Source organism: Hyla sarda, chromosome 5 (genome assembly GCF_029499605.1).
Source record: "Hyla sarda isolate aHylSar1 chromosome 5, aHylSar1.hap1, whole genome shotgun sequence".
In the NCBI taxonomy this organism is placed as follows: Eukaryota; Metazoa; Chordata; class Amphibia; order Anura; family Hylidae; genus Hyla; species Hyla sarda.
In genome coordinates this window covers 348023066-348042464 of record NC_079193.1, presented here as the reverse complement: position 1 = coordinate 348042464, position 19399 = coordinate 348023066, and the positions used below count along the sequence as shown (strand labels likewise).

The 19399-nt window shown below is 39.4% G+C and overlaps 1 protein-coding gene across 6 annotated transcripts in view; it reads left to right on the top strand.

Annotated features, from left to right (window-relative positions):
- CSMD3 (CUB and Sushi multiple domains 3) overlaps positions 1 to 19399 on the top strand; it is a 1342864-nt gene that overhangs the window by 529665 nt on the left and 793800 nt on the right. For 3 of the 6 annotated variants that reach the window (XM_056522623.1, XM_056522621.1, XM_056522622.1), the window contains exon 7: positions 4251 to 4544. The exons of the other annotated variants lie outside the window; for them this stretch is intronic. In XM_056522623.1, coding sequence (XP_056378598.1) covers positions 4251 to 4544 — 294 coding nt within the window. The remainder of the gene's footprint in view (positions 1 to 4250; positions 4545 to 19399) is intronic. 6 annotated transcript variants of the gene reach the window in all.

Sequence of the window (19399 nt, the reverse complement as noted above, 5' to 3'; positions counted from 1 at the left end):
TCTTTGATAAACACACATATATCCTAGGACATTAAGAGAAGATTTGATGAACTAGGTGGTCTTTTGCTGCCAAAAATCTTCCATATTTCAATGATTTTTTTTATCCGAGTTACACTAGAAATAGAATATTTATAGGGGACATTTATCAAGGGATTTAGAGCTCTTTTTTTGCTTACAAAACTTGCACAAAAAGTCGCATTAGCAAATTTTTGTGCGGCTTTTGTAAGCAAAAAGCTAAAAAAAAAGGGCCTACGAAAGTACATTTTATTTTTCACTTTGCAGTGGTCAGGGATTTATCAAGTGCGAAAGTCACACAAAAAGTCGCAAGCCTGTTGGGAGTTTTGGAAAACAGGGTAAATGTAAGCCAGCCTGAAGCTGGCTTACAAAACGGCTTTGGAGAACAAATTATTATATTTCCTGCTTGCAGATCACGGCTCCAGCTAGAAATATGGTATAACAACTGTACAAAGGAGCCTGGGCTGGCCTCACTCTGCAGCTGCCCGGGCTCCGTCTGATTATATCCCCGCTACCCTAACTTAATGACGGGGAAGCTGCTTTACATCCCCCTGCTTGTCTCCCACCTGTCCGCGCTGCGCATCTCCCATCTGTCTACTACCTGTTGCAAGACTACAACCCCCAGCATGCCCATACAGTGAGGGCATGCTGGGAGTTGTAGTCTTGTAGCAGGTTGGAGATGTGCGGCGTGGGCGGGTTGGAAACAAGGGGGGGTTGTAAAGCAGCTTCCCCGTCATTAAGTTAGGGTAGCAGGGATATAATCAGATGGAGCCCGGAGGCTGCAGAGTGATTCCAGCCCGGGCTCCTTTTAACATACCTCGGCGCCGCGGTGTTCTATAACCTCTACTGTAATTTCATAATTCCTGATTGATCCCGTGGTTGGTCGGGACCGAGCAGCCAATAAAGGGACCCGGCGGGAAATTTGATCTACAGTAGGGACTAAAAACTTTGCGGCTCCGTTATATGTTAAAAGGAGCCCGGGCTGGCATCACTCTGCAGCTGCCTGAACTCCATCTATATCATCTCCGTGGTGCTGTGCTAAGGAGCCCGGGCTGGCATAACTCTGCAGCCGCCTGGGACTCTCGCATCCAGGCGGGGAGATGTGTAGGAGCTGTCCCTGCCATCCCTCAGCACTGTGGTACACGCCGAGAGATGGCAGGGATAGTTCCTGCACATCTCCCAGCTGCGGGAGTCCTGGGTGGCTGCAGTGTTATGTGAGTCCGGGCTCCTAACCACGGTGCCACAGACTTTACTGTAATTTAAAATTTGAAATATGAAATTACAGTGTACTTCTTATCACTCCTCCTAGGGAGTGGAGCTCATTACCGCTCACTTCCCTGGCTTGCATGACTACAACTTGTGAGGTGGGTGACAAGCTTGCCACCTGCCCTCTGCTGCACAACTACAACTCCCAGCATGTCGTTACTGTAAGAGCATGTTGGGAGTTGTAGCTGTGTGGCAGAGGCAGGTGGCAAGCTTGTCACCTGCCGCACTACTACAACTCCCGGCAGGCCCTTACTGTAAACACTGGTCATCTGCACAGTCCACCGAATCCAAAGTAGTCCACAGGGTACATGTATCTGAAATGAAAAAAAAAAAAAAACAAGAAAAATAGGTTCATATATTTATTGTCACCCGCCCGTGCATCTCTCCTGCAGCACGAGTACAACTCTCAGCATGCCCTTATAGTAAGGACATGTTAGGAGTTGTAGTTATGTGGTGTGGGAGATGTGCGGGCTAGTGACAAACTTGTCACCTTCCCCCTGCCACACAAATACAACTCCCAGCATGTCCTTACAGTAAGGGCATGCTGGGAGTTGTAGTTGTGTAGCGGGGGTAGGTGACAAGCTTGTCACATCTCCCGCACCACATAACTACAACTCCTAACATGTCCTTACTGTAAGGGCATGCTTAGAATTGTAGACGTGCGGCAGGAGAGATGTGCGGGCAGGTGACAATAAATATATTAACCTATTTTTCTTTGGTTCGATGGACTGTGTTGATGACCAGTGTTTTTTTTTTTCTGTTTAATGTTAATAAAATGGTTAACAAGGCTTGTGGGGGAGTGGCTTGGAATACATTTTTTTAAACATGTTGTGTTTTAAATTTTTTTTATTTGACAGGCTTAGAAATGGAGTCCATTACTAAGCCTGGATTTAGCGTTAGCCCCAAAAACAACTAGCGCTAACCCCCAATTATTACCATGGTACCCCCTGCCACAGGGGTGCTGGGAAGAGCCGGTACCAACAGGCCCAGAGCATCAAAAATGGCGCTCCTGGGCCTAGGTGGTAACAGGGTGGTGTTATTAAGGCTGAGGAGGGCCAGTAACAATGGTCATCGCCCACCCTGGTAATGTCAGGCTGTTGCTGCTTGGTTTATATTTGGCTGAAAAAATAAAAATATGGAAAACCCTATGCGTTTTTTTTTCTTTTATATTTAATTATTTATGCAAAAAAAGCATAAGGTCCCCCTATTTTTATTCTCAGCCAAATACCAACCAAGCATCAACAGCCTGGCATCACCAGGTTGGTGAGGATAAATGACGACATCTCCATCTGCATAACCATTGGACCTGACGAAGAAGGGATCACGCCCTTCGAAACGCGTTGTCCCACCCCCCATGTTACGGCCTTCTTTTACTATCCCCATTTTATTTATTTTTTTATGTTAAATAAAATCCTTTTGCCTATATATCATTTCCCATTTTGGATTTGATTTGTATCCAACCTTGGATTGATCTACACTTGCGAGGAGAGCGCCTGAACGCACCGGCATTTTCTGCTGCAATGCAGACCACAGTTCCCTCAATTTTTTTTCAAAACTACAGATTGGTTTTCAAACGTGATTTATTGATTTTTGCTTATGTAAGCCAAATTTATCAACCCCCTATGATAGTATGGTAAATAAGTCATACATGAGCAAAACTAAAGCAAAAAAAATAAATGCCTACAGAAATCACTTACAAAAGCAACCATGAAAAATGTCCCCATATGTTGTTGATTTAGTGGAAATTAACATAGTGTCTAATTTCAAATATGTATACAGGCAATTCTTGTAGGAGTGGAATTTATGACATAGCCTTTCAAAAGGCAGTCACATTTTACCTTCCCACACAATCTAATAGTTATTCTTTCTCTTACAACGAGCTAAACAGGTTCAGTACTTTCCTCAGGGAGAAGACGCCACTTCTGGCGTAGGACGGAGATTTAAGTAGGCCATATAGCACTCTGCGGGCTCCTGGGTACAAAAACATGCAAATTAGCTCACCACACCACCTACACAGGTAGTGCGTCCTGCAAAACAGCTCACGCTCCATTTAAGAAGTCTCAGAACTGATTGGGATTTATGCCAAGCCAGAACTCTCTCCAGAAGGAAAGAGGACCCATCTGCAGACAGCTGTTTTGGGGTGCTTGCCCCTCGTCAGTACAGAGCAGGGTTATCTGGCTTGGCTGAGGTGAGAGGCCTCTGACTAGTTAAACGGGTTCAGTACTTTCCTCAGGGAGAGGACGCCACTTCTGGCGTAGGACGGAGATTTAAGTAGGCCATATGGCACTCCGCGGGCTCCGCTGGCTTACAACGAGCTAAATTCATATCAGGGTTTAAAATTAAAAAAAAAGATTTATGTATGAATGTAAGTAATTTCAATATGGGAAACTACATACTAGATAGTTAAGTCTGGAGCATATACAGCTAAACTTCGGAAAGAAGTACTTCACAAAGTTTTTTTTTTTTTTTTTTCAATGGAAGTATGCCTTAAAACAGCTGTTTTACCTAAGTAAACTTATAGAGAAATAAAGCCATATAAAGTGTATAACATCACATTTTGCTTAGTGTACATTTAGTAGGTAGACACAACTTAATTTTATATAATAAAACATATAGAAAAATGAAAATGTTTACCCTTTGCCAGTTAATCACCTAAAATTATACAGGTAATTCTGCAATGCATAAGCCTATTCACCATACCTGACAGCCTTCGTTCTGTAAGATCTGTAATTACCGTAATAAAAGATTTAAATAGAATGTATTCAAAGGTAGACATAACATTTTCTCCGTTTATCACATACTCATGATTTGAAGTGGATAAAACTGTCTTTATGTGTTCATGTCATTTACTTTCATTAAGAAATACTTTTTAGACAATTTCTGAACCAAATAAAAAAAATTATACAAATCAGGAAAATGCAACATTTAAAAGAAAAAGTTAGCATCCAGTGCCACTATGTGTCCCACAGGTTTCAGCAAAACCACTTCCACCGCTGAGTTGGAGGAGCAAATTGAGGCTACTCCTGATGCTATAACACTTGCTCTCACTTCTGCTGATGTTACTGTATCCTGTTTAACTGCTGCCCCCAACAAAAGCCTTATTGAAGACCACCTGGTCCAAGCCGTTGAATATGATTTGGAATCAAGCATGACCATGGACCTGCATTCTTCACCAAGCGCACAAACCCAAAGCTTACGAAGACGACCAAGAAATTCTGTACAGATAGAAAGAGCTAAAGAACTGGCAGGTGTTACTCATAGAGGTATCTATACTATTTTACTTGTGACCCTTTAAAAGCCGTTGATTAAGGCCATGGTCACTTATGTTTGTCATATCATGGCTAAAAGTAACAAATTTATGGTTTCTCTAAATCCACCCATTTTGGAAAATATTTATTTAAAAAAAATTATAAATTATTGTTACAGTTAAAAATCATCCCCAGGAGCTAAAAGGGGGTTCAAGAAGCTAAAACCAAAATAAAACAACCCAACAAATTCAACTCGAAAATTGATCCAAATATGTCATAGCATGAAATGACAATACAATCATTGACAATGGCCATAAAAATGAATTTATTTATGGTTGATTTTTCATCAAGTTCTCTCTTTTGGAAGAAATGTTAACATTTTTTCTTCCTTTTATTGAATTCTGAAGTATTTTTTTATTTAATGAACATTCTCTTGATTTTTTTCTTACCTTTTCTTTAAACAACTTGGATAGTATAAAACAAATTTTCAAAAAATGCTTATTTTGCAGGTAAAAAAATTGGCATATTATTGTCAAAAATATATTTAGGATGCAGCCATGATTGTATAGCAAAACTCGGTAAATCCCATATAAAATTAAGCAACCTTATACAAATTAGAATACATTTTATTTACTATTTGTTTCAATGATTTCAAATTTGCTGTGCTGTGAACATTAATGTAATTTATAAAAAAATAAATTAGTTTTTGACTGTTTTTGGAAAACTGGAAAAAAAGGTTAATTTCCACAATACAGCAAAATTTTTCAACTTTTTAAATTACTTCTGAAATCCAGCTGTAAGACTGTACCTACTTTTAATATTTTTTTTTTATCTCCAGAACCAGCTTCTTCCCCTTTAAAAATAAATAAAAATAAAAAATTATATATATATATATATATATATATATATATATATATATATATATATATATATATATATTCTATTTCAAGTATTGAGATTTCAGTTATTATCAATCATGTTTCATTTACTTTCACAACTTTATATTGGACTCTTAGCCATCATATGGGACCAAACAAATAAGTATTGAGATACCAAAGTAAACATTTTAGAAACTTACTATTAAATTGTTAGAAGAGAGCTCTGGTTAAGTTTACATGTTATAAAATACAATTTATGTGAAAGATGATTTATACTTAAAACATAAAACTCACCATAAATTAATATATTTGAAGTAAGTGCAGAAGCCAAATTCTGATAATTATGTCTAATTTAATTATAGAATTACTGGCATTCTTTGTTCTTAATGTTGCAAAAGTGACATCAGGAAGTGCAGCCATATTGTTTGTCACATGTGAGCAATTCACCTTTATATTTTAAGGACTAAAACACATATTGACATTTCTATTGGCATAGTGGAGAAGTAAGCTTAGCAATAATGTTTTTGAAGTATTTCATGTACGAATTAAACTTAAAAAAAAAAAAAACTCACATTCAATTGCGGTTTACAAATATGTAGATTCAATCTATATTTTAACTCATTCCCATAAAAGAAGGAGTTAAAATATAGACCATCATGTGGATATGTGCTGGGGTATATGAAGCACATATCAGCAGCTGGAACTCATCGCTAAGGAACAACAGAAGCAATAGTGCTGATGTAAGTCATTTAACATAGCAATCACAGCATTGGCACCCCTGGAACATGATCGCTGGGTGCTGATTGGTTACTGTACCACAGAACATAAATTCTGTGCTATATCAGCTAATTTGGAGTTTTAGCAATTGTATGATTGTTTTTAAAAGTCCCCCTATAGTTTCCATTTTTCCAGTTTCCATTTGTAAAATAAAAAAAATATTTATAATAAAACAACAACAACTAAAAAATATTTGATTAAAAAATATTTGATATCATTACGTGTGAAATTGTCCAATGTAAGAAAATATAATATTATTGATTATGCACAGTAAATGGTGTTAATAAAAAAAATACCAAATGCCATAATATCAGATTTTTTGTTACATCGAACAGCTGGAAAAAATAAAATATGATATTTGGCACAAAATAGTCCTCACACAGCTCTGTAGATGGAAAAATAAAAAAGTTATATGGTCAGAATAGCATTTTTATTTTGAAGAAAAATTATTATTATTAAACTAGTAAAATAAAACAAATGCTATGTAAATGAGGTATCATTGTAATTGTACTGACCCACAAAATGCATACATACATAAAAACAAAATCCCCCAAAATGTGCTACATTGTATTTCTTTTTTTCGGCTTCAGTGTACATTTTATTGTAAAAAAAACAAAATGTGCTATTAGGAATTACGCTTATTCCTGAAAAAAGTCCTAATCAAACTCTATAGATGGAAAAATGTGAACGTTTAGGCTTTTACAAGTCTAGGAAAATAAAATGGGGGAGATTTATCAAAACTGGTGTAGAGGAAAACTTGACCAATTTCCCACAGAAACCAATCAGATTGCTTATTTCATTTTAACAAGGCCAAAATGAAAGAAGCAAGCTGATTGGTTGCTATGGGCAACTGGTCAACTTTTCCTCTGCATAGGTTTTGATAAATCTCCCCCATATTAATGTAAACATTTTAATTGGCTGTCAGAGGAAGGGGTTAAGTGTAAAAAGAATAAAATAATAGATTCAAAGGAAGAACATATTAAAAGCAAAAACTCTCAACTACTTGACAAATATACAGAATGTAAATGATTAAAGATGTCTTGTCATAATGGATCAGTTTGTATTTTAGGTGTGTACATTTTAGGTGAATATGAAAAAGACTGGGAATTCAATAGTGTAAAAAATTTGGAAAAGGTATGTGTGTAACAAAGTTTTGTGGCCATTTACAATATAATACAATATACAACCAAGCTATCCAAAACATAAACAATGCTTATGCAGATGAAAAAAGAAAATATATTTTTATATACTGTGCGCGCAAACCACCATCTCCCCATGGACATGCGTATTTCTTTCAAAAATACAAACAAAACATTACCATGATTTTGCAAACATTTTATTAAAATAATATATGCCTGAAAATACACTGTGTGAACACAGTCTTATGTTCTATTTTGGTGCTGTTTTATATCACTAAAAATCCTTTTGGCAAAGTAGGACATTAAAGGAGTACTCTGGTGGAATTTTTTTTTTTTTTTTTTTTTTTTAATCAACTGGTGCCAGAAAGTTAAACAGATTTGTAAACTAGCTGCTGAATACTACAGAGGAAATTATTTTCTTTTTGGAAAACAGAGCTCTCTGCTGACATCATGACCACAGTGCTCTCTTCTGACACCTCTGTCCATTTTAAGAACTGTCCAGAGTAGGAGAAAATCCCCTTAGAAAACATATGTTGCTTTGGACAGTTCCTAAAATGGAAAGAGATGTCAGCAGAGAGCACTGTGGTCATGATGTCAGCAGAGAGCACTGTGTTCCAAAAAGAAAAGCATTTCCTCTGTAGTTTTCAGCAGCTAATGATTAAGGATGACTAAGGATTAAGATTTTTTAATAGAAGTAATTTACAACTTTCTGGCACCAGTTGATTAAAAAAATAAAAATAAAAAAAAGTTTTCCACCGCAGTAACCCTTTATCAATTTTTAATTTCTTATGTTGTGTTAGTTATAAATTTATAGGCTAAGGAATGATAAACTGAAAATATTGCTTAACGGTGCCTAATGCATATATATATATATATATATATATATATATATATATATATATATATATATATATACTATATACATATCATGTTTTTTAATATGTTAAAACATTCATCATTTAGTCACAGTAGAGTTTTTTCCCCTCCTTAAACCCTTTGCTATACACCTTGTATCTTCATTTAAGAATTGATTAAAATAAATAATTGTAATTATTATTAGCCTGAGTATTATTATAAATTTTAATCAATTCTCAAATACTCAATTATCAAATTAAGATATATTAATAAATATTAAGAATAATTATTATTATATTAAAAGAGTAGCGTAATGAAATATAACTTATCCCCTATCCAAAGGATAGGGGATAAGTTATAGATCACAGGGGTCCGACTGCGGGGACCCCTTGTGATCTCCTAAACGGGGTCCCCGGCAGTCTTCTGGAAGGTGGCCCATGGAGGTGGCATGTCAGTCGCAGCTTCCTGTGGGGGTTGGAACGGCCTCTTCTGGCAGACTGCCGGGGCCCAATTCAGGAGATTTGGATAGGGATAAGTTATTTTTCACTGCACTATTCCATTAAGCTACAGTATTACAAAGTATTTTTCAAGGATTATTTCATTTGTAAAAAAAATTTATCAGCAAAATCGTGTATTTACATGGCTGTAAAAAAATGCATCCATGTTGTGCGAAAAACCCCTTTCCCGTAGACTTACATAGAGCACATTAATGGTAGAAATGTGGACATTATGTGTCCGCAATTTTGCTTTTGGTCCTCTCTTTTAGTAGTTTATGGCACAAAATGGGGCTGATAAACAAAGTTTGCTCATAATCAGATGTTGCTACTTTCTTTACTAAACCTTTTAACTTTTTTTTTTTTACTCTTTGGGGTTAGAATATTGCACTACATTAGGAATTTTACCATTTTAAGCACTTAGCATTTTCTGTGATTGTTAGTATTTAGTATCCATAACAATGTCAGTAATACTGTAAATTAAATGTGGAGAAAGGCTTGTATATATATTAGCCATTGTGATGGTTTATATTCTCTGAATCAAGCTGATTCTCTTTTGAATTCCTATCCAAGATATATATTTGTATCTGGGAGTATGAATGTCCTACTGACCGTGAACAAGAATAGAATGACAAGTATGAGCAATCCCTGACTCTGAGACAATTAAAGGGGTACTCTGATGAAATTTTTTTTTAAATCAACATGTGCCAGAAAGTTAAACAGATTTGTAAATTACTTCTATTAAAAAATCTTAATCCTTCCTGTACTTATTAGCTGCTGAATACAACAGCGGAAATTATTTTCTTTTTGAAACACAGAACTGTCTGCTGACATCACGAGCACAGTGCTCTCTGCTGACATCTCTGTCCATTTTATGAACTGTCCAGAACAGCATATGTTTGCTATGGGGATTTCCTTTTAGCCTGGACAGTACCTAAAATGGACAGAGATGTCAGCAGAGAGCACTGTGCTCATGATGTCAGCAGACTGCTCTGTGTTTCAAACGGAAAATAATTTCCACTGTAGTATTCAGCAGCTAATAAGTACAGGAAGGATTAAGATGTTTTCTTATAGAAGTAATTTACAAATCTGTTTAACTTTCTGGCACCAGTTGATTTAAAAAAAAAAAAAAAGGTTTTCACTGGAGTACCCCTTTAAGGGGATTTTATAAATTGCTCAAAGAAGTTGTAAAACTATTGAATTGCTCAAAGAAGTTGTAAAACTATTGAAATAAAAAAAAAAATACTACTAATAATAAATAGTTTGGTACATTACCTGTTGTGCACAAAAAACATGCTTTGTCTGAGGGTGTTCTTTCCCAAGATCCCAACCTACTTGTCTTTTGTTAAGAAACCTGTTGAGCCAGAGCTTGGGAATGAAAGCAGGAACAGCAGAAATGTGTGTGTAGCATCAGTTGAATCAATTAATGGGGTGATTGTTGCCAGTCCAACCCCCATTTGAGTATTGGAAATAAACCTGTTTGCCCAGAGAAAATCCATGCAAACATAGGAAGAACCAACAAACTCCATACATGCCACCCTTGTTCAGATTAGACTGCAGAAACCCCATGCAATAAGCAAACATTGTTAACCACTGAGCCACCACGGCTGTACAGTGACCCCCCGACCTACGATGGCTGTCACCGGATAGCCGTTTACTGTGCCCCGTGTGGTCCACTGATGATCACTTACCAGTCCTCGGGGCTCCGGCGCGTCCTCTTCAGGATCCCCTGCATCGTCGTCGCTCTCCGTCGTCATCGTGTCGCTGTGCACGCCGTCCCATCATCCAATAGGAGCGGCGTGCGTAGCGACGTGACGGTGGCGACGGAGAGCGGCGACAGAAAGCGAGAATGCCGGGGAAGAAGAGGCCTTGCCGAAGCGTCGGGGACACCCAGGGACGAGGCGACAGCGATGGAAGGCGACATCCAGGGCAGCTGTGACGAGCGGTGACGGTCCGGAGCGGCGGGGACAGGTGAGTAAAACTTCCTATGCCAGTGGTCTTCAACCTTCGGACCTCCAGATCTTGCAAAAGTACAACTCCCAGCATGCCCAGACAGCCAACGGCTGTCCGGGCATGCTTGGTGTTGTAGTTTTGCAACATCTGGAGGTCCGCAGGTTGTAGACCACTGTCTTATACTTTACATTGCACGGATCCCTCAACATACGATGGTTTCAACAAACGATGGTCCATTTGGAAAGGATTACCATCGTATGTTGAGGGACCACTGTGCATTCTTTAAAAAATGATTCAATCCAGTTTTTGTTTAGTCTTTCAGCAACTTTGTAAATTCATGTTTTAACCAATATTTATTTGAAACATAAGGAATTGATGCAATAATAATATGTGCAGTGCAAACAAGCTTAAGATGCTTTGCAATTATCCGGCATATTGCTCATTAACATTGCAATATCCTTTATTGTACAGTGGTCAATTAGGCAGAACATGATACCATATCAACATTACTTATTGTCACATCATTCCATGCGCTAACCACAACATTACGGCTTAATGTTTGAAATCATCTCGCTGTTAAGTGGAAGACGTTGCAGTTCTATTAAGCAACAGTGACTGGTTTTCCCAGAATTCACTTAGCACTCCTATGGTCTGAATCGAATGAGCGATGAGTGTTAAAAACAGAACAAAATGCTAACTATAATACTTCCCTTCAATTAATAATGGAAACTGAAAGTGATTAAAAAAAATGTTAAAGCTCTAATTTATGCTTAACGTGTACCTGTCGTCAACAAAAACTTTTTTTTTTATAATGTAGATAATACAATTATATGTACGGTAGAATAGACTTGATAACTTCTACAATATTCACTTAACCAACAGTACCAGTAGATGTCTTTGCATTACATATAGTGGACAGATATTTACTAATAGACAAGCTAACAAATTAGTCAAGTTGTCAAGTCATGCTTGAGCTGCAATATTACACAGCTTAAAGGGGTACTCTAATGGAAAACATTTTCTTTTAAATCAACTGGTGCCAGAAAGTTAAACGGATTTGAAAATGAACCAACTATTCTTGTACTTATCAGCTGCTCTTTAGTAGAGAGGAAGTTCTTTTCCTTTTGAATTTCCTTTCTGCCTGACCACAGTGCTCTCTGCTGACACCTCTGTCCATTTTAAGAACTGTCCAGAGTAGGAGCAAATCCCCATAGCAATCCTTGTTCCTGACATGGACAGAGGTGTCAGCAGAGAGCACTGTGGTCAGGCAGAAAGGAAATTGAAATAGAAAAGAACTTCCTGTGTATTAAACAGCAGCTGATAAGTACTGGAAGTATTGGGATTTTTTATTTTTTTTTAATAGAAGTCATTTACAAATCTGTTTAACTTTCTGGCATCAGTTGATTTAAACGAAAATGTTTTCCAGTGGAGTACCCCTTTAAGAACAAATGGCTCTGTTTCTGGAAAATACATGTGAACCTCCAAAAATTTGAACATCATGCAAAAGTTAATTTCTTTCAGTAATGCAACTTAAAAGGTGAAACTAATATATTAGAGACTCATTACATTAAATGCAAGATAGTTAAAGCCGTGATTTGTCATAATTGTGATCATTATGGCTTACAGCTCATGAAAACCCCAAATCCCCAATATATTATGTGATTTGGGGAGCCATGTAATCTGCTGGTGTTGGTCCATTGTGCTTGATTAAGTCCAGGGTCAATACATCTGTCTACCAGGAGATTTTGGAGCACTATGCTTCCTTCCGCAGACGAGTTGCAATACTGAAATAAATGAACTTTTGCACGATATTCTAATTTTTGGAGTTTCACCAGTACAATTTTTTCTTAATACTGGATCTTTTGGCATTGAGTACAGGAATAGCTATCACAGTGCAGTCATGTTAATAACAGGAGTTGTTTCTGGTGTTTGGAGAATAGGCTATCTTGTACCCCCTCTACCCATCTGTCCTAATCAGCATCATATCAGTAATAAAAATTGTAGAACTTTCCTGAAAGATTATTGATGGCAAACAAAAAATTAACAACTTTTCAGACCTAAACCAGCATGGCTTTACTGAGGACAGATTATATCATACTCATTTCATTGATTTCTTTGACTATGTTACAAAAGTGTTGGAAGAAGGCTCGATGTGGATATCACCTACCTGGATTGCAGCAAAGCCTTTAATTCAATTGCACAGAAAAGCTAATAGATCATTTAATGAAAATTGGACTTAATACTTGGATAATTTAGTGGATTTGCAATTGGCTGAAAGATAGCTACCAGAGGGTTATTGTTCATGGTGTGTATTCTAAGAAGAGGTACAAAAGCAACAACAAAAAATAAGTGCCTAAACGTTCTCCAAACATATACAATAAGAATATTAAAGGGGTACTCTGGCGCTAAGACATCTTATCCCCCGTGATCTTGCACGCAGCACCCCGTTACAATCAGCCCCCGGAGCATGTTCGCTCCGGGTCTGATTACTGGCAATCCCGGGGCCGGAGCATTGGGATGTCACAGCTCCGCCCCCATGTGACATCATGCTCCGACCCCTCAATGCAAGCCTATGGGAGGGGGCGTGACATCGCCAGTAATCAGACCCGGAGCGAACATGCTCTGGGGACTGATTGTAACGGGGTGCTGCATGCAAGATCACGGGGGTCCCCAGCGGCGGGACTCCCACGATCAGGCATCTTATCCCTTATCCTTTGGATAACGGATAAGATGTCTTAGCGCCGGAGTACCCCTTTAATTAAGACAAAATTTCCACCTAACAATGACTTGTTTCGGGATTCCCCATCATCATTTCATTATGATGAAGGAGCAGGATCACAATCTTCCTCTTACTAGTGTGAGTTTCTTTTATCCTAATAAATATGATGAAGGGGAATCCCAAAACGGTGACGTGTGAGGTGTGAACCTCAGATGTATCATGGGATCTACCTAATGATGTATATATGTCTTTGATGCTCCATTAAAGGTGAGCGGTGCAGTTATCTATACAGTACTATATTATGGTGCGCAAGACCTCTCAATACAGATATTCTGAGCAGAGATTGGTTCAAAGTGGTGACTACAAGAGTTTGTTCTGGATTCAATCCCTGAAATATATTTGTGACATAGGAGAAGGTTTGGTAAATAAGGTTTGCCTCTTTTCTGATGACACAAAAGTGGGCAATAGGGTTGATATTGGTGTTTGTAATGCCCTTAGAACAAAAGTAATCATTTTAGTATAGTTTTGACAGTTCTATGTTAGTGAAGACTTTAGAAGAGAATGTTTTGAGGGTGGTGGTTTCTGGTTCAAAGTTAGTCAACAGTGCAGTCCTCGCCTAATTAACCCATTAAGGACCAAGCCTTTTTTTTCTTCTCTAAAATGCATTTTTTCCCCAAATTTTACATTTTTACAATTGGTAATAGGAAAATGCCCCCCAAAATTTGTAACCCCATCTATTCAGAGTATGGAAGTACCCCATGTGTGGACATCAAGTGCACTGCGGGGGCACTACAATACTCAGAAGAGAAGGAGTAACATTTGGCTTTTGGAAAGCAAATTTTGCTGAAATGGTTTTTGGGGGACATGTCACATTTAGAAAGCCCCTATGGTGCCAGAACAGCAAAAAAAAACAACACATGGCATACTATTTTGGAAACTACACCCCTTGAGGAACGTAACAATGGGTACAGTGAGCCTTAACACCCCACAGGTGTTTGACGACTTTTCGTTAAAGTTGGATGTGTAAATTAATTTGTTTTTTCACTAAAATGCTGGTTTTCCCCCACATTTTGCATTTACATACAAGGGGTAATAGGAGAAAATGTCCCCCCCAAATTTGTAACCCCATCTCTTCTGAGTATGGAAATACCCCATATGTGGATGGAAAGTGCACTGCTCAGAAGAGAAGGAGCGCCATTGAGCTTTTGGAGAGAGAATGTGGTTGGAATGGAAGTCAGGGGCCATGTGCGTTTACAAAGCCCCTGTGGTGCCAGAACAGTGGACCCCCCCCCACATGTGATCCCATTTTGGAAACTACACCCCTCACAGAATTTAATAAGCGATGCAGTAAACATTTATACCCCACTGGCGTTTGACAGATCTTTGGAACAGTGGGCTGTGCAAATGAAAAATAATTTTTTTCATTTTCATGGACCATTGTTCCAAAAATCTGTCAGACACTTCTGGGGTGTAAATGCTCACTGTACCCCTTATTACATTACATTAGTTTCCAAAATGGGGTCACATGTGGGGGGGTCCACTGCTGGGGGCACCATGGGGGCTTTATAAACACACATGGCCTTCAATTTCGGACACTCTCCAAAAGCCCAATGGCGCTCCTTGTCTTCTGAGCATTGTAGTTCGCCCGCAGAGCACTTTATGTCCTCATATGGGTTATTTCGATACTCAGAAGACATGGTGTCACAAATTATGGGGGGCTTTTTCCTATTTTGCTTTGTGAAAATTAAAAATGTAGGCTAACATCAGCATTTTTGTGAAAAATTTTTTTTTTCATTTTCACATCCAACTTTAACAAAACTTTGTCAAACATCCGTGGGGTGTTAAGACTCACTATTCCCCTTGTTACATACCGTGAGGGGTGTAATTTCCAATATGGGGTCACATGTGGGTATTTATTGATTTGCGTTTAAGTCAGAATGTGAGAGAAACTCCAAAGCGAGAGAGCGCCATGCACATTTGAGGACTAAATTGGGGATTGGCAACCGTCACCAAAATACCCTATGGCAGTGTTTCTCAAACAGGGTGTCTCCAGCTGTTGCAAAACTCCCTGCATGCCTTGACAGTCAATGGCTGTCCGGCAATACTGGGAGTTGTTGCTTTTCAACAGCTGGGGGCTCCGTTTTGGAAACAGTGCCATACAAGACGTTTTTTATTCTTATTGGGGGGGGGGGTTGTGTAGGGGTGTATGTATATGTAATGTTTTACTTTTTATTTTGTGAAGGTGTAGTGTAGTATAGTGTTTTTAGGGTACATTCACACTGGCTGGGGTTTACAGTGAGTTTCTCCCTAGGAGTTTGAGCTGAAGCAGAAAATTTGCCGCATCTCAAACTTGCAGTGGAAAACTGTACCCTGTACATTCGCATGAGGGGGAGGGGGGGCAAACCTTCAGCTGTTGCAAACCTACAACTCCCAACATGCACTGACAGACCATACATGCTGGGAGTTGTAGTTTTGCAACAGCTGGAGGCACATTGGTTGTGAAACACTGAGAGCATGTTACTTAACTCAGTGTTTCACAACCAATGTGCATTGTATTCTTGTAACAGCTAGAGGTACACTGGTTGCAAAAAACTGAGTTAGGACACAAACTTTGGCCAGGCAAAAGTAGGAGACCACCGCCGGCCCTGATCATGTGATTGATCATTCCAACCGATCAATCATGTGATTGTGAGGTGGCACCTGTGCCACCTCATTCCTGCTGGGTAAGGGTGAATGGGGCTTTCTCAGAGAGCCCCATTCACCCTTTTTTTTCTGGGTCACAGTGTCAGCAGAGACCCGATTGACCTGGAATTGTTGCAAATTGCCGGTCTGAATTGACCGACATGGGGGGTCTCCGGACCCCCCAGGGGGTTACATGGGGTGCCTGCTGAATGATTTCAGCAGGCATCCCGGTCTGGTCCCCACCCAGTGAGTGGCGGAGACCAAAATTCCCACAGGGGCGTACAGGACGTCAGGGTGTATCCGTACGCCCATGGTCCTTAAAGGGGTACTCTTGTGCTTAGACATCTTATCCCCTATCCAAAGGATATGGGAAAAGATGCCTGATTGCGGGAGTGCCGCCGCTGGGGACCCCCGGGATCTTGCACGCGGCACCCCATTTGTAATCAGTCCCCAGAGCGTGTTCGCTCCAGGTCTGATTACCGGCGACTACACTGCCCCCGTGTGATATCACGCTCCGCCCCTCAATGCAAGCCTACGGGAGGGGGTTTGATAGCTGAAAAAAATCATAACTACATGCAGGAAAATTTATGTTAAAAAGTCTTATCTTCTAACCCCTATAACTTTTTAATTTTTCTGCATATGGGCCAATTTGAGGACTAATTTTTTGCGCTGTGTTCTGAAGTTTTTATTGGTACCAATTTTGTATTTATCGGACTTTTTGATCGCTTTTTATTCATTTTTTCATTAAATAAAAAGTAACCAAAAATACGCTATTTTCAATTTTTTTGCGTGTACACCATTGACCATGCGGTTTAATTAACGATATATTTTCATAGTTCGGACATTTCTGCACGCGGTGATATCATATATGTTTATTTTTATTTACACAGTTTTTTTTTATGGGAAAAGGGGGGTGATTCAAACTTTTATTAGGGAAGGGGTTAAATGACCTTTGTTAACTTTTTTCCCTTGTTTTTTGCAGTGTTATAGCTCCCATAGTGGTCTTCAACCTGCGGACCTCCAGATGTTGCAAAACTACAACTCCCAGCATGCCTGGACAGCCATCGGCTGTCCAGGCATGCTGGGGGTTGTAGTTCTGAAACCTCTGGAGGTCAACAGGTTGAACACCACTGCGGCCTTAGTTATCATTCCCCCTCCCTTCATCATCACCGTCTGTCAAACCCTTCATCAATGGTCTTCACCCTGCGAACCACCAGATGCTGCAAAACTATAACTCCCAGCATGCCCGGACAGCCATCGGCTGTCCAGGCATGCTTGGAGTTGTAGTTTTGAAACCTTTGGAGGTCCGCAGGTTGAAGACCACTGCGGCCTTCATCATCATCCAGTACCCCCCCTTTTGTTTTGTACTCACCTCCCCTCGGTGGGAAGTTAGGGTGAGCTGGCACAGGCCATCTGTGCTGCAGGGACCGTCCAGTGGGGAGGATTAGTCCATTTTCACCGGGGGAGCCTCTTCTCCGTGCTTCGGGCCTGCCCTGCACTAGTGAAGTTGCCTTGACGACGACGCACAGGGCATTGCGCATGAACGTCCCTGTGCGTCGACGTCAAGGCAACATCAATAGTCCGGGGCCGGGCCCGAAGCACAGAGAAGAGGCCCCCCGCTGAAAATGGACAGCCCGCAATGACTAATCCTCCCCACCGGACGGTCCCAGCTGCATAGATGGCCCTGAACAGCTCACCCTAACTTCCCGCCGAGGGGAGGTGAGTACAAAACAAAAGGGGGGGGGTCTGGATGATGACGTAGGCCGCAGTGGTCTTTAACCTGCGGGCCTCCAGAGGTTTCAAAACTACAACACCCAGCATGCTGGGAGTTGTAGTTTTGCAACATCTGGAGGTCCGCAGGTTGAAGACCACTGATGAAGGGATTGACAGGCAGAGAGTTCACTCGAGTATAAGCTAAGGGGGGCGTTTTCAGCATGAAAAATTGTGCTGAAAAACTCGGCTTATACTCGAGTATATACGGTACTTTCACTTTCAGACGCGGCGGTCAACTTTGATCGCCGCGTCTGAAGAGTTAATAGCACGCGGCACAACGATCAGTGTGACCCCGTTTTAAACACCGTGACCGGGCGTAGGGCATACAGGTATGCCCTACGTCTTTAAGAGGTTAAAAAGAGGGTGATGTTTTAAATAAGATGCAAAACTCAAAACAAGGTGGGCACAATCTAAGGTTAGTTAGGGACACGGCCAGAAGCAATGCCAAAATATTATTTTCCCGAAGACTAGTTGATGCTCAGAAAAAACTTCTTTCAGATATGGTTGGTAAATCCACAAATTTTTGCAAATAATAATGATAATAATTCTCGCACTTTTAGCCGTTTTTTATTATTTTTTTTGCCAATTTCTGTAAAAAAGTGGGGAAAATGGTCAGAAAAACATCTAAAAATGTGAACAATAATAAAATATGCTTTGTTTTTTTTTTTTTTTTTTTTTTTTACGATAAGTGAACTAAGCCTAAGATACAAATAAAAAGGAAATAAATAAAAAAAAGTCTAGGTGGGCCAGGTGGTCTTTTTTCTGCTATCAGTCTTCTATGTTTGTATGCTACATGTGTAGTCATATACTGATGGAGTACAGCTATCACTAGATACGCTTACTCAGCCTTCTCTGGACTCTGTAGTTCAAATTCAAGGACTTTTCATTTATATAATCCTTCTTATTAAAATTAGCCATTACTCTGTATTGCGATCATTGCTCTCTTATTAAATCGCTGCCCTTGAACTTATAACCCTATTTGATGTTCACTCTTGACATAATACTATATGGTGTATAAACACACAGTCAATTATACTTTATTAGAATATGAAGCAGGACTTTCCGGCACACGATCTGGCTTCAGATACCGCAGAAAGTAATTCTTTACATACACGGGGAGACAAATTCTATAAGCCAAATTATTAAAAGTCCGTAAGGCAGCCAATGATCACAATCATGATGCATTACTGATTAAAAATGTATTTAAAGGGGAACTCTGGTGGAATTTTTTTTTTTCAAATCAACTGGTGCCAGAAAGTTAAATAGATTTGTAAATTACTTCTATTTAAAAATCTTAACCATTCTAGTAATACAGACATACTATAGAGAAATTTGTGAAGTCCTTTTCAGCCTGACAACAGTGCTCTCTGCTGACACCTGTGTCTGTGTCAGGAACTGTCCAGAGCAGGAGAGGTTTTCTATGGACATTTGCTTCTAATCTGGACAATTCCTGACACGGACAGAGGTGTCAGCAGAGAGCACTTCTGTCAGGCAGAAAATAAATTCACAGATTTTTCTGTTTTATATATCACCCAATAACTACTGCAAGGATTACCGTATATACTTGAGTATAAGCCGACCCGAATATAAGCCGAGGCCC